Below are 24,127 nucleotides of genomic sequence, written 5' to 3' on the forward strand. Positions count from 1 at the left end.
ATAGTAAAAGAATCAAAGCATAATCCCCTACTGATTTTTTCTCTCCAAAAGAATTCAGATTATGTCATTCTCTACTTAGTTGCATTATATGTCCGTACTATAGGTATAGACCAGGGGGTGGGGAACGGCTCTCAGTCCAAATGCTACATTCTCTTATAGACAACCTTCTAGGCCAGTGGTGCGCCAGGTGAGGACCAAAAGTGGATGGAGCTGGTGTAAACATACTTGCACATCCCTCTCTATTCTCCATCCAGGCAAACAAGAAGCATAATCAGTGTCCCAGGATACATTCTAGCCAGGCAAGCACACTCAAGGAGGCGGCAAAACAGGTGAAGAAGTGGGGTGGTCTGGGGAGGGTCCCAACCACCAAATAAAGAGAGGCCTGCAGGGCTGCAATTTGCCCCTAAAAAGCCTCATTTCCTAGTACAGGCTGATTTTAAATTTCAACTGTGAGAGATTGTGTCACATATGTTGATCAAGTTTAAACGGCCAGGTTGCCTGGAACAAAGATCAGAGCAAAATCGGTTGTCTCTGGCATTATTTATTTATCAACACAAATTTCCTTATAAATAAAACTGTTACAAAGTTGACATCTTAAGTAATAAAAAAGTGGAGTACATTGTAACAGGATAAAAATTCCAATGAGGTAAAAAAACAAAACACCAGTGTCTAATATGTTATATTTATAGATTTTTACAGTACAGTACAGTACATCTTTAGATCCCTTTATCCTCACAATCGGATACAATTGCTCACTGAACTTAAGGCCACTGCAGAGGAGTCCCACTCCACATCTAAAGTCAATACAATGTCCACAAAGTACCAAAACATGGAAACATAAAAAAACAATCAGTTATGTGTGCAGAGGAATAACATTGATTGCTGCTTGTCATAACAGCATCTATGGATAGGTGAGAGTATGAGTCATGCATCATGTGGGTTTCGTTATTACAGCAAGTTGGTTTAAAATCTGATGTATTCCCTGTTTTAAGTTCCGAGATAACTACAAACCCAACAAGTAAAGGGGGGGGGGGGAATACAGCACAGCGTTACAAATGCCTTCTCAGACTCAAGTCCTTTTGAGTTCAATATGAGGAAGTATGAATAAATATTTTGTGCTATGATGGAGTAGATTAAACAAAGACTAGAGTACCATACAAATCAGGATTGAAGGACTTCACACTTTTTCAGATGAAGTTCTCATGATTTTTTATCTAATACTGTATTAGGCTAAATAACTTTAAAAGGCACTATATATCAGCATCTTTAGGATTAAATTAAGCATGGGAAACTTGGTTTAGGCATTATAGTTTCTTGGTTGATAGTGCAACCCTAGTAACACAACAGAAGTAAGATCCTGTTGACATACATGCCAGAACACAAGTGAGCCCTTTACACTAGAGTTGTCTGAGGATTTCAACAGAAACGGAAGTGGAAGCAGAAATTGCTGCAAGTTGCACAGTTTTGGTCAGTAACAGAAATGTGAATATGAGTTATATTTGCTATTGTTCTTTTCTTAATCTGCAAACATTATGTAAATATGTTATTTTCTGAATTGTTTTTGACCTTTTCCTTCCACTGAAATTGATTACATAATCAATTACCTAATTAATTACATTAGTTTAGGCCATAGTGGTTAGCGAGATGAAGATAGGTTTTAGCAAAAGCTGAAATGTAGCAGAATGGGAAAAGCATTGATTTCAATGAACTGAAGACAGGATGGAAATGACTGACTCCTTACATCCTTACTTTTGACAGTAACATTTCAGAATGTTCCCTTCAGAACTTGTTCATCACATGCAGTGCTGCAGTTAGGCTTCTGCTGTTACTTGATTTGAGGAGTGAGGTTATCACCCCTCTATTATTATCCATTCCGGGTCTCCCAACCACTGCCACAGTGTCCTTTCTCTTAGCAGACCAAGAGGAGCAAGTGACAGCAAAGGTTGCAAGGTTCTTAAAGTAAAGGTAAGGTACCCCTGACCATTAGGTCCAGTCATGGACGACTCTGGGGTTGCGGTGCTCATCTCGCTTTACTGGTTGAGGGAGCCGTCGTTTGTCCGCAGACAGCTCTATAGGCCGAGGGAGCCGGCGTTTGTCTGCAGACAGCTTCCAGGTCATGTGGCCAGCATGACAAAGCCGCTTCTGGCGAACCAGAGCAGCGCACAGAAACGCCCTTTACCTTCCCACGGGAGTGGTACCTGTTTATCTACTTGCACTTTGACGTGCTTTTGAACTGCTAGGTTGGCAGGAGCTGGGACAGAGCAACGGGAGCTCACCCCGTCACTGGGATTCGAACTGCCAACCTTCTAATTGGCAAGCCCTAGGCTCTGTGGCTCAGATCACAGCACCACCCGCGTCCCTTCTTGCAAGGTTCAATTAGAATAAGATCCACTATTTGACTATTGAAACAAATCCCCCCAAAATGTTAATATAACTGATTTTTTTACCTTTATCCTATGTACCCTGCATTTCGTTTGTTTTATTCCTATGGCTGGTGGCTGATGCAAATAAAGATTCATACATTCATTCCGCTGTTACTTGTTTTGCTGTCTGCTCTGGTGCAATTTTACATAATTCTGATCTTATTATGTTATTCCACACTATTCAGTTCACTGTAAAGGAAATGCTATGCAAATGGGAAAAACGGTAATCAAGTATATATTATTTGTGGACTGAAACAGTAACAACAGCAAACACTGATTGCTGGATTGATTTCTGTTCTGGACAGGGGACAAAAAAGCAAACTGGCAATTTCCACTCCCGCTTCTGTTGGAATTACCTGACACCCATACTCAGAACACAATTTCACATAAAAACATATGTAAGCATATATTTGCTTCCCCAGCCCTTCATACATTCTAGAAAACATATCAAGCCTGTCTCCACATTAAACCAAATAATATGTGGAAAGGAGGCATCTACCTGAAAACAGATGGTGCAGCGTGCCAAATTCTCTCTCTCTCTCTCTCTCTCACACACACACACACGCACACACTTGCACTCTGACCTTCCAAGGTCATCTAATTTAGTTTCCATTAAGTAAATACTGCAATAAAATAATCATACACACTTACTTAAAAAACCAAACTATTTACACAAAGGCATTTTTGTTTGTTTGTTTTTACCAAGGCAGTTGGGTGATAATATGCTGGGGTAGGTGACCTGTTGCAATGCTGCTTGTACACACATCCCCAAACAAAATCAAACATAAAGCTAAATGAGGGCCTGCACCTAAGCATTGTGCGGACCCCATTTTGTCCCGCTTTACTGGTAAATGGAGATTGTGCTTTGTAAACATTTTCTCTACTTCCCACATCAACTAGCCACCTACTCAGAAGATCAGCCAGATGACACCTGTATAACTGTGCCTTAGGAACCCACATTTCAGCAAAAACAGGTATTCACTGATGGGGCTAAGTACACTGGTGTTAACACTGAATAAACAACACTTTGCTACCATTTGGACACTTCTAAACAGGATAATGAATTGTGAAACTGAACTGCACAAACTAATTGAAATAACAGTAGCAATGGATTGCTATAATTGCAGTCACACGTTCTCATAAGCATTAGCTTGCTAGACACTTATACAGACAAACTAAATTTGGGCACACTCTTAATGCGAGTGAAAGTGCTTTCATTTCTTACATTGCTATTGGAGGATGCTAGTGAGATTAGTAGTTATCAGATTAAATCCATCTTGTACACAAATGTTGTGTTCCCATTTCCCCCCCAAGTATATATTAATTTTCATCATCCTATAAAAAGGAAACACATTAGAAAGTTAAATATGTTCTGAAAAATACTGAAGGCCTGGTCAGTAGTTGCAGTTTGTTTCCCTGGTTGGCAAGGACAAAATGAAGAAATCACAGTAAACTACACTAGTTCCCAGAAAGTAATTTAATTAGGGATGTCTCTGCTCTTTCTAAAAAAAAAAGTCTTATCTTTTTGAGAGCTGGCTAGTGATTTCCTTGCCCCAAATCAAGTAATTATTGGTGATCCCCTAATTACCATTTGACTTTTTTGATTCTCCGAGACTTAGTTTCTAAGATTTTTTGTACTTTTTATTACAACTAAATTGTAAGTAAGACTTTTTCTTTTTTTTCTTAAAAACCTTTCTTAAAAGGAGTTTGCTTTATTTGCATTAAAACTGAAATGCACTAATGGTCAGGCAACATGTTTTTAACATACGCCAAACAAAAAATGTAGGTGGCAAATGTCTAAATTCTGAAGGAATATAGTAAGTGCGACCGCCATTGAGAGAAAGACATTTTACACTTACTCTCCAAAGTATCCACGTGGCTGAAACCCTTTATCTGTTATGAATACTTGGTATAAACTAATACTGGCTAAACCATACAGTATGTGATCTTGAATAAGGTCACATAAACAATGAAATACAACACAGAGAAGGCATTGTGTTAAGACTGCTCTGTCAGTCACCTAAAGTCATCAACATGGTAAGGAAAGCACTAACAATATTTGCATGTGTTTGGTTATAGCAAAAAAAATTTCCCCGTGAAAAGCTGGAGAGGCCATCCTGTCAGTACATTTGGAAACTGCTTTAGTCTGTGTTACTCCACTGTAGCCTATAGCTGATCTGTAATCCTCACAGATATTTATACTTTATCAACCAACACAGCATCCACAGTGGTGAAGTCTAGCTTTAGGATTGTCTTAGGGTGTTTTTTTGTATTTAACATACACACACACAGAGACATATATTACATGTTTGTAAACTTCCATTTAAGCACCAGCTTCCTGTCAAAATGAAGTCAACATTTTGGTAGTGAAATCAAGTGTTCTCCACACCTGAGCCTTTGTGCCAATAGCAATACGCAAAACTCAAAATCTATGGTGCAAGAAGAACCAGTTGTAAAGTCATGTCTTGGCACAAAGTCTTTCTTGGAAGCTAACAGCAAGGTGCATAAATTGCAAGTTGCTATTTATGCACCCCCTCATCTACCCATAATAATGGCTTCTACCCATTATTTTACAGAGTTATTCTGCTTCCTGTTCTTGGATTAAATGGGAGTCTTTAGTCCTAGAGATACCATCATCATTGGAATAGTTTCCTGAGTCTTGGCTGATCTCTTCCAACTCTTTCTGGTCTTTAAAGTCGGTCAGATCAACTTCATTTAGAATGTTACTGTCAGCTATGACAACACAGTTTTCTGTTGGCTCTTCTGAAGTTAGCAAGTAGGAACTGCGCAAATCTTTTCCTTCAATGTTCTGCAGGTGGGAAAGTACACAGAAAGTAATGAGAATTACTGATGTCTACATACAGGGCACTATATACTGGTAAAGCTATTGTGTTTGGTTAGAACAGGGGTCCCCAAACTAAGGCCCGGGGGCCGGATGTGGCCCAACCACCTTCTAAATCCGGCCCGCGGATGGTCCAGGAATTGGCATGTTTTTACATGAGTAGAATGTGTCCTTTTATTTAAAATGCATCTCTGGGTTATTTGTGGGGCCTGCCTGGTGTTTTTACATGAGTAGGATGTGTCCTTTTTTTAAAAAAAAATGCATCTCTGGGTTATTTGTGGGGCATAGGAATTCGTTCATATTTTTTTTCAAAATATAGTCCGGCCCCCCACAAGGTCTGAGGGACAGTGGACCGGCCCCCTGCTGAAAAAGTTTGCTGACCCCTGGGTTAGAATAATGTACTATTAATATTTATTAAGGATGAGGGTATGGTTGGCATATAAAACACTGAAAAAGATAATAAAACCCCTGCTCTGAAGCATTAAACAGGCAACACCAGTCACTAGAATACAGACTGAGATCTAGGAACAAGCGATTTAGAACCACGGTACACATTATGTTCTAATGCATGGCTGCTCACACTAAAGTTTGTACCCACATATTTAGCTTCTGCTTCCCCATCCATAATGGCTCCTAACTTGTGCCCTGATATCACAACATTTGACACTTCCCCATACCCCTCCAGTCACTGATATGACACAAGTAGAGATGTGGACAATCAATTAGACACAGGAAAGTGATACACAGAATATTGTAACATCAGTATACAAGTTAAGCTCTCCTAGATGTCTTAGTGGGCGATGGGGAAGTTAACTGTGCAGCTTGTTTCTGGTAACAGCTGCTTCTTTCAATGGCACTTTGGGGGAATTTGACAAGAGAGAAAGTAGTGGTAAAGAGACACATGGGAGGCAAAAGGAATTAGTACAGGAAAGAGTTATGCTCAGACTACAAGACTGTACATGCTGACTGCTATGTGGTAAAGGATGAATCTGGTTTCAGCTTGTAGCCCATTGACTAAATTGGCAACAGCCAGATGCATTATTACTCCTTGGAAAAGCCTTCTGACGTACAAACAACCAACATTTAATACACGGCCCCAGTCCTAGTTTGCAATCAAAGAGCACCTAAAATTCTGTGGTGTAGATTAAATAATAATAATCTGTACAGTACAACAAAAGTATCTGATTTATTATTTCTGGAAAACTGTTCTTATATAAGTAAACTGTTAGTTCTGTAAATTAGGTGGGAAATTGATCTGGCCAGTGGGCCTGATCCTTATCTCTCTTACCCCTTATGGGCCGAATCTGACAGGTGGGTAGGGGTGCCCACCTGTCAATCACCCAAAGTCACAGTGACAGAAGGTAATTGGCTGTTGCGCTGAGCAAGGCTCTTTTGCAAGCCTTTTCAAAGATTGGTGTAGCTATTCCCAGAGAGCTTGAGATCAGTGCCTATCAGCTGACTGGCAAGAGAGGTTTACAGTACTTTCAATCCTGATGTGCAACTGGAAGTACCCTTTAAGGCTCCCTCAGGAGGTGGTGGACTCCCCTTCCTTGGAGGTTTTTAAGCAGAGGTTGGATGGCCATCTGTCATTGATGCTTTAGCATTGATGCACTGCAAGGGGTTGGACTAGATGACCCTTGGGGCCCCTTCTAGCTCTAAGATTCTATGATTATGCACTGACAGCCACATTTCCACCTGCCCCTCACCTGATATTGCATTAAGATTTCAAGTATGAGGTATGTTATACCTGCAGGCAAAACTGGCACCTATGCCAGTAATTAGGCCAATTATTGTTTATTATTTATTTATTATTAGCTATTGTTATTATACATTAAACAAAAGAGGAAAAACTCAAATAATGAAAGAGTCTAAATCCAGGAGAGATGGTGATATACAAGATGGGTAAGTGCATTAACAAAATGTCTGAAGTATTCCCCCCCCCCAAAAAAATATCCTATTTGTCAAGAATAATGGGTCTATTTATTTCCTATACAAGAAAAAGGGCCACTACATAGCAGCAAAGTCCTCAGGCTCAGCACCGCTACTCAAAACTTTAGATGAGAAGCAAGTTTTTCAGAGACAACTACGTGAAAAGTTTTTCCATATGATCTGTCTGGAGTGTTTTATCATTGTGTGTTTTTGCCCCAGGCTACTTTAGAAGGTCGGCATGTACATTTAAATCATGAAAACACCCATGGGCCGGAATTCTGCACTTGTGCTGTAAATACATTGCTGAGTGCATGGTGTTATATCCAATGTTATTCATAGAGTAGACCCACTGTAGCCAATAGAGGGAGAAAAGCAAGGCAGCAGGATCCCTGTGCAGTGGTGCTGCTGCAGTGGAACCCATCCGATGCTTCTGCTGCTGTGTCTGCACTGGGCCTGCGCCACACTCCTGCTGCCTTGCTCCTCTCTGTCTCAGTAAGGGCAAGTCAACTTTCACATTCGGGAGATGGGAAAGCAGCACAGCCACGCCAGCTGCTATTGGATATTATACACTACAGCAAGATAGAATAAAAATGCCATTTCTATGCCAATATTAGATCTATAGGATGTCCCAAGTAATATGTCAGGCAGATTCACTGCACAATATATTCAAGGGTAATGCAATGTACCATATTTTTCCGTGTATAAGACTAGGGTTTTTTTCCCATCAAAAAATTATGTTTAAAATTGGGGCTCGTCTTATACACAGGCAGTGCTGAGGGGTGTTTTCTTAACTTGGAGTACCTAAGAATAGGGGGTGTATTATACATGGAGGCATCTTATACACAGAAAAATACAGTATATATACACCCCAGCCCAGAGCTCCTTGCATAAAGGGGAACTCCAGGTACATGCATGACATTTTTGAGCCTATCTGTTAAGTAGAGCACTGGGAATATCTCAGTTCGCGCACACATTCTCTTTCTCTCTGTGTAAATGGCAAATGTACGCTTATCGTAAGCACTGCATACATAATAAGCACCCATGATGTGATTTCTAGAATACTTGTCCTATAATTTTACTGCTGCAAATAACAAAGTAATAAAAGCCATATATACATACCTCTATGATCAATGGAGGATGGCATGATGGAAAGAATGCATATTTGATCTGCTTGCATATATAATATATAACACCAACTAAGACCGCTATTGAAACAAGAGTAATTCCAAAGACTTTAAAAATGACTGGATATAAAGATTTTCCTACAAAGAAAAAGGAATTAAAATGAGTTATATATTGAAAAAACTTCTGCAATAACCACTTTCTTAAGCTTATTTTTAAAGCCAGCAACTTAAAACTTATGGCACTTGGAAAGTTGTTGTGGCGAGAAATTTTTTTGTGAAGGGGGGAGAGATGGAGATATAGTGTGCTTGCTCACTCTTCCCTATACAAAACCTCAGAAATTAAATTGGTTCCAGTAAAAGTAAAAATGGTTTTATGCACGCTAATAATTGACAAATTTCCATATAAGATACCTTTCTTTGTCAATCTTTCTTTGTAAACATTCCATGTTAAATAACAAGTGCATGCTTTGGGGGTATTTTTCATAATTATCCCAATGTGCCAGTCTTAGTTTACAATTAACTTCTGTTCAGTTACTTGAACTAAGCTTACAAATTTGTGTTCTATTCTTCATATAAAGTTATATACATAATCTGTATTGATAATGTAATAAGGGCAGGGTATAAATCTTACTGCTAGTGGTAATAATACCACTAATAATCAAATATGAGCCAAGGTTAATATATTCTATACCAAATGTTAAAAATTGGTGATGTTGCCTGCATATACAACCAATAGATTGGATTATATACATACTCTTGTTTTATGGTTTTATACGGAACTGTTGTTTTGTTGTACAACATAGAATTTCAGGAAAACACATCACTTTGGATTTTTTTAAAAATAAAAAGCAATGTATCATTTTAAAAAAATCAAACACTAAAAATAAGTATTTCATACCTTTGGCAGTTTTAGTGCATGTCTCACTGCTAAACTCACTACTTTTATTATATGCTGGAGCAAATGCTTGTACTTTTAGGCAGTATAAAGTAGAAGAGCTCAAGTCTGGGATTATAAATTGTGAAGATTTATTTTCCAGTTTCTTCTGTACAACAACAAAAAAATACATAACCATGTAAACCAGAGCAGACACTTATTGAAGATAAAGCTTGAAGACTGACATTCTGACTTTGGGTGCAAGTTGTAATGGCTGTACTATAGGCTCTGCAAATTCCAGGTATACTGTACTGGGGGTCAAGAAAACATACAGCCTAGGGCTTGGCAACAACTGACAGATTCCTGTGGGGCACTGATCCTTAGAACAGTAGTGCCTGTGACTACTCCAACCAGTTGCAGTAGGCCTAGTTGTTGTATGTTGCTGAGCTATGAATTCTTCCAACCTCAAACACCTGTAGGATTAGTCAGAGATTAGCTATCTGTGTGAGATGGGCACCCCTCAGTCCATTTGGGAAAGTGTGTGTCTAGTATTTTGTTTGATGCTGGAGCACTTCACTACCGGTACATACAGGTACATTTGACATGGAATTAGCTAGCCAGAGAAACCATATTCAGCATAAACCTGAAGGGGTTATAGATGGCCTAGAGAAAGAACAGGAGGGCTACATTATGAGTCCATTTTAATACATGCTTTTGTCTATGTTTTTTTAAAAAACAAACAAAATACATTACCTTGTCTTGTGGTAAAGAGTCTGCCCAGTACCAACCTTGGTAAATCAACTTCTTATAGTGTTTACTCATTGGATTTTTTTCAGATTCTCCCGGAGCAGCAATGAAAATGTTAAGGGAATTTTCACTGGCATTAATCTTGACACTTGGTGGGCCCAGCTTAGCTTAAAAACAATGTTATACAATGTGTTAAACATTTGAATTCAACAAAACATGTTGCAATACAATGTTGTTACTAAAGCTCAAGCAAAAGACAAAATCTCTGCTTCAGTAGAATGTAAAATGAATCAACTGATGGAAATTGTAATACTGTGGTATGTTAACTTGCAACATATATACACACTGTTGTTGTTGTTGCTGTTGCTGCTGCTGCTGCTGCTGCTGCTATTGGTTCTGGGGGCAAGTTCTAAATCTAAACACATACAGTGGTGCCTCGCAAGACAAAATTACTTCGTTCCGCGAGTCGTTTTGTATTGTGAAAATTTCGTCTTGCGGTTTTCCAATTTAAACAAATCAAAGGGGGGGGGAAGCAAAAATTTCATCTTGCGAAGCACGGCCATAGAAAAATTCATCTTGCGAGTCAACAAAAAGATCTTGCGAGTTTTTCGTTGCGCGAGGCATTCGTCTTGCAAGGTACCACTGTATTTTTGAGGACATCTGGGTACTTTAGCAAGCAGCCACTAGGAACTAGTGATAGGTAACTCCAGTTCATTTCAATGGTGCTGGTGCCATTGTTGTACACAAGAGGTTGCACAGCAGTAGAGCTTGCTGAACTTTCAAACTGTTGTGAGCTATAAGTTGTGAAGGTCTTAATTTTTTCTAACCACACAAGAAGAAAATGTAACAATGTGATAATGTATAGGCTGCTGTACAAGATTGCAAAAATTAACAAATATAGACATAAAAAGCAGCACCTATAAATGATAACGCATATCAAAAGAAGGTGACACTTACTGTCTTCTATAGGCTCAAATTTTAGCATTTTAGACCAAGGTGATTTACTATGGCTATTCACAGCCTGTACTTGGAAGTAGTAAATTCCAATGAAGTCGACGGAACGTGATAAATCACAGTATTTGGTTGTAATGTGTTCACATCCAGATACACTACGCCAGTTTTTTGAGATATCATGAGACGCCTGTGCTTCAAAACCTCTATTAGAACAACAGAAGGTTGATTAAGTAAGCACAATACATGTATCAGCAGACAGTTCCCAACTCTGTTGATGTTTACTTGAATGTTAGCTCCACTGAGCCTCATGTGGCCCACATACCTGTGAAAAAGTGGCCCTTGGGGATGGGGGGAGATACAGTCCAAGCAGGAGTAAGCTCCTCACACAGTTTACAAACTGGTCCAAGCAGATTGCTCGTTTTCTCAAGTGCTCCTGCTCAAAGCTTCACAACTTCCTTAAGTTACCCATCAGGCTTGCTTTTTAAGCATGAATTAGATGGAATGTAAAAAGCTAAGACTGAAGACAGGCATGGCAAGGATTCTTACTTTAGGAACTGTACAATGAAGCTCACATTTCCATCATACATGTTATCCCAATGCAAAACGAAGTTTGTATTCAGTGCGTCAACCTGAAGCTTTTCAGGACGAGGCAGACCAGCCCAAGCTATAAAAAGGAGGAAAGGAAAATTTACAAACAATCCATCCAGTTAGGTCCATGGACAATGTTACATATTAATAGTTTGAAACTTCAATCCTATAAACAGGCCAGAACCAAAAGGTCACGAAGCTTCTGAAACCAGAACCTCAGGAGTTGCTCAACAAACCACGCCCAGGGCTTAACGGTATTTTACAAATGGCCTCTAATATTATCCAAGACATGTTATTTACAAACAAAAAGCAGGGAGAGAAGGTGCTTGTGAAAGCACAAGAAACACCCTGCTCAATTCTGACCACAGAATACCCACTTCAAGGGGTTTTATTCCCCACCCACTCCAACCCAGAACACTAGAATAGATTTGAATTGTTAAAATCAATAGAAAATAAATACCTTTTGGTGTCTGTATACAGGTGTCTGGACTATTGAAAGCATCGTGATGAACCATATGTACTTTAACCTTCATACAGTAAGCAGTCTCTGGCTCAAGGTCATGAATGGTTTGTCCTGGAAAAATATCCTGGATATTTTCCTGCAGAAACAGACAGTTGCATATAACATATTACAATAGTTGATTACTTCCATGGGCAGTTATTTTTATGTGAATCCAGGGGGGGAAAGCTAAGATAATGTAATCTTTTATTGGGTCAACAATAGTAATATTGGTATCATTATTTCAGAAGGACAGATATATGACACATATAGCTTGAATGAACAAAGTGTATTTTATTATGTAGTTTCTATTTGAACATTTTAAAAACATGCTCAATTATTCAATGCCAGTTAAAGGACTTGGGATGCAGAGAGATCCAGCTTACAACATGTTGGTCTGCCACCTCTGTTTTACTGTACTCTGCAAAGTGAATATCTGCTTAGGTCAAATTTTATCCACAACATAAAAACGGCACCATTGTGCGTAAGACAGAGCTTCTTTTTCAGTTTTTCTGTTTCTGCAGTGAAATCAATCACTATACAGTATTGCATTAAAAATATTACTATCAGGAAGATAATCTGTACAACAAAGGCTCATCAGGGCAAAATGGTCTGAGCATATAACAACTGCAGACTGCCCAACTGCAGACTGTCAATTAGCTTCTCGGTCCAATTTGAAGTTCCGGTTTTGACCTATAAAGCCTTAAACAGTTCAGGATCACAATACCTTGAGGACCACTTCTCTCCATATGAACTGACACAAACCCTGTGATCAGGTCTGGAGGGTGGCAATACCTTGCAGTGGCTCCCGGTTTGTGGAATGCTCTCCTTAGGGAGGCTTGCCTGGCGCCTTTATTACGTATCTTTAGGCACCAGGAAAAAACATTTTCCCCAGGCTTTTGGCTAATTAAACAATCTATAGCCTTTTAAAGTAAGTAGGTGAGTGGGTGTTTTTTGGGGGTGTTATTGTTTCGTTTGTTATTATATTGTGTGTTTTTATACTGTAAACTACCCTGTGGTATATAAATTTAATAAATAGTAATAATAATATTGGTTTAAACATAACATGCAATAGGATATGCACATAAAATGCATATCCTTGTTATTTCCAGTGTCATTTATTCTATGGAATTCTGTTCATGCATTTTGATATAAGGTTTAATTCCTTGCCAGACGTAAACAGATCTAGATCCTGAAGGGGAGCTGTTCACATGTCTGGATTTGAGCCTGTAGACTACTTCGTGGCACCTCTAAAGCTGCAAGCAAGCAACTAAGCATCTCATGTATTCAGGTTACACAAGTAACCTGAGATACTGGCAAAGAGCTATCAACACAAACTGAACCACTACCATACCTTTTTGTAGGCTAGCGAAAGCACTATAGAGTTCCATGGGATTTCTAAATAAATGGTTATAGGAGTGCAGTTTTAAATGTTTAGCATTTTTGTTCTGGAAATGAATACATGTAACACATGATTTAAAAGTGAAGGAATATTTCTGCAAATAAAGAAAATCTTAAGTGTAGAGAAATTTAGCACCTGATAGGATGAGTTTTTCCAGATAGTTAGCTTGTAGCTTAGAGACAAGTCCCACATTTTTCTTTGCTGGTTTGCTTCCGGACTGAAAATGATGATTTTCACATCTCCTCCATATATTGATTCTAACTGAACTCTTGGGGGACCGACTTGGGCTGCAGACCAAGATAAAAACATAACTTAAATACACTTAAAAGTTTGTACTATTCATATTCATAGTGCGTCTGATGAAGCAGCATACATTCCAATTATGGTGACTCTGCTCCCAACTACATGTGATGTTTCCCACAAAGTTCACTCTTGCAAAGCTGTTTTACCTAAAAAAATAAATAGCTGGTGCAGAGGGGATAGAAAAACTAGACCGTGGCAGCGGCAGGAAGAGAGAGGGGCTTTAACTTTTGCCCCTGCCAGTCCCAGTTGAAACTGGGCCCCTCCTTGCAGGTTATACACAATGAGAATTTTCCTTCCATTGTGAACAGCAGGTGTGAGGTAGCTGTGTCTCGTTCTAACAGGGACCACGGCAGGGTCAAAGAGTAAGTACCCTCCCTGTGTGCCACGGATGCACTCTACCTCACCTTTGCAGGAGGCAAAGAAGCAACAAACTCATGCATAAATGGCATTTGGCCTCTACAGCAAACCAACATTATTAAAACAACTTTTGTAGAGGTAATCCACTCATCAATTAGGGCTGCAAGGCCCTTGCTTGGGGACAGTGCCTGTATCTTTGAATGCTCTGAGTTACTGAGGCAAGAAGCAGCCCCCTTGCTCACTTCCCTCCTACCTCCTGCAGCCTTCTAAACCCACCCCTCCACCCACAACAACAGGCAGGAAAGGAGAGTGGGAGCAGAATTAGTACCAGCGTCTAGCATTCTTGGGCAGCTGTCAAGGCCCCAAGACTGAGCAGCGTCAGGTGGTGGCTGCATCTAGCTTTTTAAATTCCCACAATACACTTGACCTAGCATCACTCTGGGGCATCGTAGAGAATTAAAAGGGTGGCTAGTCATAGTTTGGTATCTGGAAGCCAGATAATAAAGTAACTTGGCATTTGCAAATGGTTACCTGTCCCATTTTTAACAACTGCATAGAGCTTAACTTGAATAAACTAGGCACACATTCATACCTTCTGTATAAGGAGAAAATACGAAATAAGCCCAGGAAGAGTGCTCTTCTCCTGTGTCTGCTCTTATGCTCACATTATAAAGCTGCAAATAGTCTGTTATTGCTGATGAAAGGTCACATTCTGTGATTCTTACAGCCTGACACTCAGGAATAAGTGACCAGCTTTCAGCATTGCCCTCTTCACTGTCTGATTCTCTGAAAGAAAAAAGCAAAGCAGTCCTCAGACATTATGTATCAGTAAGCATTCCTTACTATCTTTGTGTAAAATTCATTTCAATTTTGATCCGCAGCAAAAAAAAGGGAGCCACATTTTTATTTTTCCAATTCATCAGTATCAGTCTTTTTGCTGCGTTTTTCTCAATATAGACATAGTCCACTCATTCACGGATGGTTTTCTCATTCTGTCCGTCCCTCGCCCCTGCCTATTTTAACAAATAATCATTTTGGCAGTAGTTAAGAGATGTTGTATTAATCCCATGTTTTCTATTAGTACAATTTCTTTAAGATATCCAAATAGCAAAATTAGAGGATCTGTGAGTAAAGCCAGCTATTGCTTCAATTTCCATTACTATGTCTTTCTAGAATTTTCTAATTTTGGGATAGGTCCAGAATATATGCTACATCATAGCATTTGCAGTTTTACCCCTCCAACAGGCACCACTGACTGTTCTGTCTATCTGGTGTCTTTTAAACATTTTCTTTGGCAGATACATCAACTCATGGACTAGGACGGAACTCACATACTGAAGAAAAGTTCCAGCAACATTTCAAAAGTGTGTTATAAGTCGTTGATGAGAGTCACAGTACATCTGAGAACTTACCTTTGGTACTGAGCTGAAAAGGTCCCATTGAGGCCACATGGATTATTCCAGAGCCATTTCAGAGTGATATTCGTATCAACAATGAAAACTGTAACGTTCTGAGGCGGTTCCAAACATGACAACCCTATGGATATTTTTGAAAAATGAAAAGAATGATGTCAAGGCTATAACAGACACAACTGCATGCAGTGTGCCATTAACCACCTTCTGCACTTTACTGAAGAACTTAGTAAGAGAGCAACAGGAAACAGACATGAAATGCAAGTAAGCAGATCATAAATATCTGCAGAAAAGGAAGTGAAAAGTCAAAATTTGACTAATTTGATTTAAACTGTTTTTTCTAGTTGGAAAAAGAGTAACCCAGTGTTGAGGTGGTATAATATTGACAACATTTCTGATTCTTATGTTTTCTAGACAAGGTGCGTCAAGCCTTCTGAGGAAGTAGTCAGTTTTTAATGTTTGCTCCAGCAAATGTCATCAGAACAGTTTAAAGCACACCAATGCAAATGTGCACTTGCTTTTTCAACAGTATTGTGCAATTTGAAGAGTATTATTATTACATGTACAGCTTGGGAAACTAGGTCTTGAAGCTGATGCCTACAGAAAGTAGACTTTAGCTCACACACAAAATTCCACAATCCTGGCATACCTTATTCCAAGAGATTTTACAGTGTTTGTTTTCTGACTCTTTCCTAATTGTCTCTAACATGAAGCTCACCTTTTTCACAGCAGCTGTACATTGAATCAGCATTGCTATCACATTATCCACCACAACCCACAACATCCATTTGTCCTGGTCAGTCACTGGCCAGGTCTCATCAGTATATCTGTGAAGTTGGATCTTTTTTTTCTTGTCCTAATATACACTGTTTACACTGAACTGCATTTGCCATTTTAATTCCCATTCATCCAGACTGGAGAGATCTTTTTGGAGCTCTTTGCTATACACCTTTTTGTTTCAACCATCCTAAATCATTGGATGTCATCAGCAAACTTGATCACCTTACTGTTCATCCCTAATTCCAGATAAGAAAATAAGACTTTGAATGCATTAGCAATTTAATGCTATTAAAGGGGAAATACACAAAGGATCTAATGAAACATTGGACTTCATAAATAAATGGAATTCATAAATAAGTGAAGTCCACATTTTTTAAAAAAACAACAACACCCAATATACATGTATTTAAAAGAAAAAAAAATCAAAGAATACTGTAGGCCTAAAAGGGGACCAATGCCTAAGAGTTTTTTTCTGCACTGGTCCAGTAAAACGCTTCTGCTGCACAGACCAGAAACAGTTCTCTTTGCAGAGCATTAATCAAGCACAGCGGCTGGATTCTTGTTGCGGTAAAAGCCTTGTAGCTTTGCCAGTAAGGACCCATAGAAGCCCAACTTTTGAAGACAGTTTTATTGCAGACAGATAACAGAAACTCCTCCAGAGCTTTCAGACATGGCTGCTCCACACCCCACAGGCAAACAAAACAAGCGCTCTATAGATACTGAGCACCTTAACTTAACGCCTTAACGATCTTAACAACTTAAATCACGTGACCTTGCTAATTTGCCAGCGGCTTAGGTTTCAAACCCTAACAATGCCATCTAGCTTTACAATTCTTGCTGGAAGTAGAATACCCAGATGTAAAAGGGGACAGGGTTTCTGCACCTTTAATAGCTGTGTGATTCTGCTGTTACAAAGTTATATTAATACACACGTTGTGGTGGCTCAGTTTGTTAAATGGAGGCTCAGAGTCCCACTTCAGACTTCCCTCACCTTCAGAGTCCCCGTTTTTCATGTGTTATGTTTACATAGGCACATCCCTGTGTCTCCCCCCCACCCTGTTCTGTCCCTCCTCCCTCCATCCCATGGTTCATCCCTGTGATTGGGCCCACCCTGTCCCAACCTATGACCTATTACCCCCCATCCCCCCCCAGGCAGGCCCCTACCTCCACTTGGCCTAGTCTGGAAAGTGGCCTAGTCTGCAAAGCCGAGGCGAGATACTGTGGAGAGGGCAGGTTTCATCCCTGTGTCTCCCCCCACCCTGTTCTGACCCATTACCTATCCCTGCCCCCTATTCACCCCCCATCCCCCACCCAGGCAGGCCCCTACCTCCACTTGGCCTAGTCTCGGAAGCGGCCTAGTCTGCTGTGGCCTATTCAGTCTGCTGGGCAATGTTGGGCCTTGTTGCTGCAAAAGGCCTGTTTTCAGTTGGTTGCTGTGGAATTTTGTGATGTCATCTGGTGGCGCGGCTTTGGAGGCAGCAGCGTGCGATCTGTCTTTCTACTCAATGCTGCTGGAGTCTTCAGACCTTCTGCTGGTGATGTCTAATTTGGGCACCACTTTTTGTGTTTAATCATTATTTTAGGTGTGAAAGGTGTGGTTTTTTTGGGGGGAAATTATGCCAGATCCCTCCTTGATGGGCAAGGTACGGTTTGTCCTAATTTGATGCAATTTGGTTCAGCGGTTACAGAGCAAGGCAGTAACCTCCGTGCACGCAGTGGGAACATTTTTATATATATAGACTGAAAAAGAACTTTTCTTCCTGTGACCTCTTGTGATCTGTAACTGCTGTGTCAGCTTTTACATAAGAGGTAAACTTCACTAAGGGAAGTCCTTGTAAATCTTTCCAGTATTTAGCAATCTGAGTTCTTGCTGCCACTAATAAAAACCTGACCAGTTTCTCACAGCATCTTGATTTTTCCCAGTGAACACATTTCAAAAAGCAAGTTCTAGTGTCTTTTATAATGGTGTTCCAATTATTTCTGACCTCTCCCAAAATATTAAATCTCAATACAGTATCTTGAAACTTTTTTACAGTCTTCCCACATATGGGTGAACAACTCCACTTTGCCACATGGTCTCCGACACATTGCTGAGGAGGTTTTAGATATACATGATAGCCTCAAAAATGTTAAATAGAATTTTTGAACCATTTGGAGGGATGTTTCTCTGAACAAGGCTGAGGTTGATCTATACAGGAATTTATCCCACAGATACCGAATGCTCTTCTATTGTTACATTCCAGGCATCCCCAAACTGCGGCTCTTCAGATGTTTTGGACTACAATTCCCATCATCCCTGACCACTGGTCCTCTTAGCTAGGGATCATGGGAGTTGTAGGCCAAAACATCTGGAGGGCCGCAGTTTGGGGATGCCTATTATATTCCAAGCCTTTCCCCATAACGTTCTAAAACTGTTTCCTGCTTCCAGCCAGCAGCTACCGCTAATCATCTCTGCAATATGCAATTTACTACTACAGCCACACCATACCCTGAAATACATCTGTACCCTCTCCAGTTTATTGAAACTGAATCCTCTTTAGTCCTCCCTTCTAAACGTGCTAAGGCACAAGCAGGAACAGGCAGGGCAATCCTTGTTTCCTCTGGGAACACCGTGCAGCCTCCTTCAGACTAATACTGATCATGCATTGGTTGAATACTGTGGCTGGAATACACAGTATCTGTGGTTTACCCCTTTTGCATCCGTTTGCTTCTTCATACAGTCAACCTGAGCACCTACAGCTGTGATGTGAATTTCTTGGAAACATTTCCAATTCCAATTAGGGCCATCTTAATAGGATAATTTGCACTGGGAAATTAGAGAGTGATATAATCTAGCATATTTATTTAACTTGCAATTAGTAAACAATGCCCAAAGTATTGAAACTGCCAAGTCTCCTTATTACATTTTCAATTGGCATCCATTCATTGTTACTAAAGAGTTTATAAAACGGTGTGTGTGTGTAAAAATAAAGCACTGGAAAATTGTTTGCTGCATATCACTGACCTGAAGAGCCCTTCAGTGATGGTTATAAGAGACAGACTGACATTCTTTTACTGTATTTAAGGTAGCAACCCAAAGTACTGTTTAAAAGCTGTATTGCTCCTAATTGTCAAGCTTCCCTTGACAATTATACCACAGATGGATACCACAGATGAGGACATTATTGTACAATTCTACAGTTAGGATTACGTGAATATAGCAAAGGCTGTGTGGGTTTTGAGAACAGCATTGAAGGGAACAGGTAGTATCACAGATATTTAGGGAGGGGCAGGTACTCAAGTGCTATAGTATCTATAGAACACAAGTATCTATACAACAAGATATTACACATGTTTTTAAAAAGCAGGATTCAAAGTCTGCATGTTTTACATTATGGGTCCATACTGCTTCCAAGATCAGAGGCAGCACACTAGTCACTGGAGAACACCAAAGAGGGAGGTGTTCTGCCTGGAAGCATCCCATAGACATCGAATTTGCCACAGTGGCAAGTAAGATGCTGCACTAAATAGGCCTTGGGTCTTATCCAGCAAGGCTTTTCTTATGTACTCATAACAGGGTGCAATATCTATTCACAAAAACACACACGAGGATAAAGTTCTAGGACTATAGAGTGCTGTTTCCTTCATGCATGTTACTGTTCGACAGTGGAATTTGCTACCAAGGAGCAGGGGCATAGCCAGGATCAAAACTAGGGGGGGGCAAGCCATGGTCGTTCAGGGGCGGGGCCAAGGCACAGAAGGGGAGGGCCCACAAAGTGGGCGGGGCTAAAGGGCCAACGGGCCTGATGACATCGTGGCGGTGGCAGCAGCGGCCACCTTGTGCTTCTGGGGCTGGTAGCGTTGGCGGCTACCCTGCTTGGCTGGAGAGGACGGGAGGGTCGGGCAGGCGAGAGGGGGTGGCAGGGCGGGCGAGGCAAGACATGGCCGCAGCCACGACGGCTCCGAGGCGTTGCTGCATATCAGCATAATATTTCAACCATGGTTCAAGCCCCACCTTAGGGAAAAAATCCTGCATTGCAGGGGGTTGGACTAGATGACCCTTGTGGTCCCTTCCGACTACAATTCTATGATTCTATTGATATATTACCATAGCATATGCATCAATCTGCTTTCTTGAATTGTCCTACTCCTAGGCATAGCAGTCAACTCCTAGAGGCCTAGGTGCCTCTCCCCCCCCCCCAATTACTGGTAAATACCGTATTTGGAAGAGTCATCCCCCCATGTTGATGGGCTTTCTATGTGGGGCTTATCTGCCTCCCCCCGTATTTTATTAAGGATGGAAGAGGGAGGGAAGGAAGGAAGAAATAGAGAGAGAGATAACTCATATTTGTGGGTTTCTCTGGATGACGCTGTGATGCTGGAACTCTGCAGCAAGAGGACGGGAGGGTCGGGCAGGCGAGAGGGGGTGGCAGGGCGGGCGAGGGCGAGGCAAGGCATGGCCGCAGCCACGACGGCTCCGAGGCGTTGCTGCATATCAGCATAATATTTCAACAATGGTTCAAGCCCCACCTTAGGAAAAAAATCCTGCATTGCAGCGGGTTGGACTAGATGACCCTTGTGGTCCCTTCCGACTACAATTCTACGATTCTATTGATATATTACCATACCATATGCATCGTTCTGCTTTCTTGAATTGTCCTACTCCTAGGCATAGCAGCCAACAATTCTATGATTCTAACAATGATTCTAACAATGATTCTAACAATTCTATGATTCTAACAATTCTATGATTCTCCCCCCCCCCCAATTACTGGTAAATACCGTATTTGAAAGAGTCATCCCCCCATGTTGATGGGCTTTCTATGTGGGGCTTATCTGCCCCCCCCCCGTATTTTATTAAGGATGGAAGAGGGAGGGAAGGAAGGAAGAAATAGAGAGAGGGATAACTCATATTTGTGGGTGCCTCTGGGTGACGCTGTGATGCTGGAACTCTGCATGTACAGGAGTCTTGTAAGCAGCTTTCGCTCTGCTTGATTTACAGCAGGCACGTCCAACAGGTAGATTGTGATCTACCAGTAGATCACTGGATGTCTGTGGTAGATCACTGGTAGGTCACTGGCACCCCTAAAAAAAGCTCACCCAAATTTTTCCTCCTCCCTCAAAAAAGTTGAACTATGACCTGAAGCCCTAAACAAAAATGGGCCTCCCTCCTAAAAGAAGCTCAACAAGTTTGACCTAAACCCCAAAAAACAGGGCTTCCCTTCCTTTAAAAAAAAACTCAATAGCTTTGACCTGAACCCCCCAAAAGGGGGTAGATCACCCCCAGTTTTAAACTCTGAGTAGATCAGAGTCTCTTGGGAGGTGGCCACCCCTGATTTACAGTATACAGATGCAGGAGGAGGGGCAGACTAGAACACCAATGCTTTTTATAAACATCACTGTGTCTGTCAAAGCTACAGCCCCCCCCTTTCTTATTCACTTCTTTTTAGCCTTGCAGAGCCACCTTATTCAAATTGAATCCTCTGAGTCTGCACCCTCATTAAATCGCCAATAGAACTCTTAATGCTCCTGAATGCTCATTAACAACTGCCACTTAAGAACAATAGGGTGAAATGGTCAGCTATCGAATCTTGCCTGGGGATATAGATATATGCTCCATTGTCTTAACTGCTTAACTACTGGTAGCCACTTATTTATTTGATGTGTTTTTGTTACTGCTGTGTCCGCCCCCCCCCCCCCAGCAAGTGGAGACTTAGCTGCTCTTGCTAAAGGAAAGCCCTTTCCACTTCAGTTTTTGGAGGGGAAAAGTGCTGGTTATGGTCTGTAAAATACATTATTTTTTTTGCTTCTAGGGGGGGCAGCTGCCCCCTCCTGCCCCCCTGCCTACGCCCATGCCAAGGAGTGTAGTGGAGTCTCCTTCTTTGGAGGTCTTTAAGCAGAGGCTTGACAGGCATATGTCAATAATGCTTTGATGGTGTTTCCTGCTCGGCAGGGGGTTGGACTGGATGGCCCTTGTGGTCTCTTCCAACTCTATGATTCTATACTACTTACAAGCAGCGCTTTTTTTCCTGGGTGGACGCTGGGATACACATACCCCTAAACATTTTGTGAATCTCAGTTTGTCCTCATTGAGGGGCAGTATTTCAATATGAGTAGGAAAACGAGAGAACCCCTAAACATTTTTTTAAAGAAAAAAAAGCACTGCTTGCAAGCCTTCACATTTTGTGCTTGTGGTAAAGGTCAAAACCCTGATAACTACAGCAAAGGGAAACAACCAGTTTAACATAAAGCAGGGTATGCCCATATTTTCAGCACCTATTTTATTTTGCTATTATTGTGCGTTTTAAGCTACTCCATGAAACACACCTCTTAACTTACCCACCCAAACTACTTAAACGGTGCCCCCAGTACGATCCCACCAAGCAACTGCCATTGGTTCATCTGATATTGTCTACTACACTGACCTGCCACGCAGGTCAGCTCTCCCAAGGTTTCGGGCAGGGTTTTCTCCCGGCCCTGCCTGGAGATTCCGGGAGCGGAGTTGGGGTGGGGGAAACCTTCTGCATGCCAAGCAAGTGCTCTTCCACCGGGCCACAGCCCTTCCCACAAAAGCCACCGCAGCAGGCAAATCTATGAGCGCAACTTGAAGCAGAAAGCGAGCCCAATTCCTGGAAGCCCTGCCTTATCAGCGCGTGCCAGCGCTCGGAGCAGAGAGAACTCGCGCCGCCTTTCCTGGAAGCGCGTCTTCCGATCCGGCTCGCGAGGCTGCTCTGCACCAAAGCGAAAACCCTCTGCCACTCCGCGCGCCCTCTGTTTCGCTGCCGACCCTCGCCCGTCCCAGGGATGAGGAAGAAGGTCGCCCACGAGCAATGGGGAGCCCAGGTGAACGCCCGCGCGCCCGTGCCCACCCTCAGTTCTTCTTGCTGAGGAGGAGACACACACACACAGGCGTCCCGCCGCCCCGTCCTCAGTCCCGAGAAGAGGCGGGCTCGGCGGCGCACAGAGGAAGGCCCTGCAACCGCACCTGTGCAGAAAGGCGCCGCTCCCAGCGTTGCTACGGCTACAAGCAGAGCGCGCGCCGCCTTCATGGCGAGTCCGGGGCGAGCGTGAGGTTCCAACTGCCGTGAGACGTTTCCGCTGCCGCCGCTTGCCCAACGCCGGCCCCCACCACGTGATCGTGACATGGGCAACAACAAGCGAGATCGCCCCCGCGCGGAGCATGCGCAAGACCCTTTGAGCTCGTAGAGATAAAACCTTGTAGAGCAGATCCCTCCTCTTTTTTGTTGGTTAGACGAAAGCTGGTTTGGGGGCTTTTGGAAGGGTGCAGGTGGGGGAGAAGGGCGGGGATATAATTAGGTGAACGGCCTTTGACGCAGCAAAGGCGCGCTTCGTATGAGATGGGGATTACCTTCGCAGAAAGTGAGCGGGGCTCGAATTTAAATGACGTTTTAGCCAAAAATCCTTCAGAAACACCACGAGAACTGTATAAACCAACGTCCTCATTCAGTTGGAATACATTTGAAAGTTCTATGCTGGTCCCTTTCGGACGAAGGCACCCGTAATGAGCGAGAAGTCGAGGGGCAAAGGAAGCCTGTGTTAGCATTTTTGGAAAAGAACTCATTGCATTGTGTGACCGATACTGGTTTGAGGAAGAAACTTTGTTCCAGCCACCAAGTACTGGGGCTACAAAAATAGCAGCTACATAACTAATGCACAAGTGTTCCAGGTAGCGGGAGCTTTGAGCTCCTTCTATAATGTTCCATATATTTACATGGAAAAGCACTATACAAATTTAAATAATAATTAAAATTACATATAATTCTGCTTCCCATGGGGAACAACACAGACATCTGAAACATTTTCTGGGGAGTTTCAAAGTATTTTCCCAATAAGTTTTCTTGCACCAGTTATCTTTGCCCGTCTATTCCCGTGATGAAAGTACAATTGGAAAAT

General features: G+C 41.7%; 1 protein-coding gene across 1 annotated transcript; it reads right to left on the reverse strand.

Annotated features, from left to right (window-relative positions):
- Positions 1–525: 525 nt before the first annotated feature.
- On the reverse strand, positions 526–24,007 carry IFNAR1 (interferon alpha and beta receptor subunit 1). Its single transcript, XM_035115173.2, has 11 exons — positions 23,199–24,007; positions 15,455–15,578; positions 14,635–14,828; positions 13,518–13,669; positions 11,942–12,080; positions 11,440–11,557; positions 10,897–11,096; positions 9,946–10,106; positions 9,217–9,361; positions 8,314–8,456; positions 526–5,232 (listed from the first exon to the last, which is right to left on the reverse strand). Exons 1-11 carry the CDS (start codon positions 23,356–23,358, stop codon positions 5,002–5,004), a joined length of 1,767 nt encoding a protein of 588 aa, XP_034971064.2. The 5' UTR covers positions 23,359–24,007; the 3' UTR covers positions 526–5,001.
- Between the last annotated feature and the right edge of the window lie 120 nt (positions 24,008–24,127).

This window comes from Zootoca vivipara, chromosome 4 (assembly GCF_963506605.1).
Source record: "Zootoca vivipara chromosome 4, rZooViv1.1, whole genome shotgun sequence".
In the NCBI taxonomy this organism is placed as follows: Eukaryota; Metazoa; Chordata; class Lepidosauria; order Squamata; family Lacertidae; genus Zootoca; species Zootoca vivipara.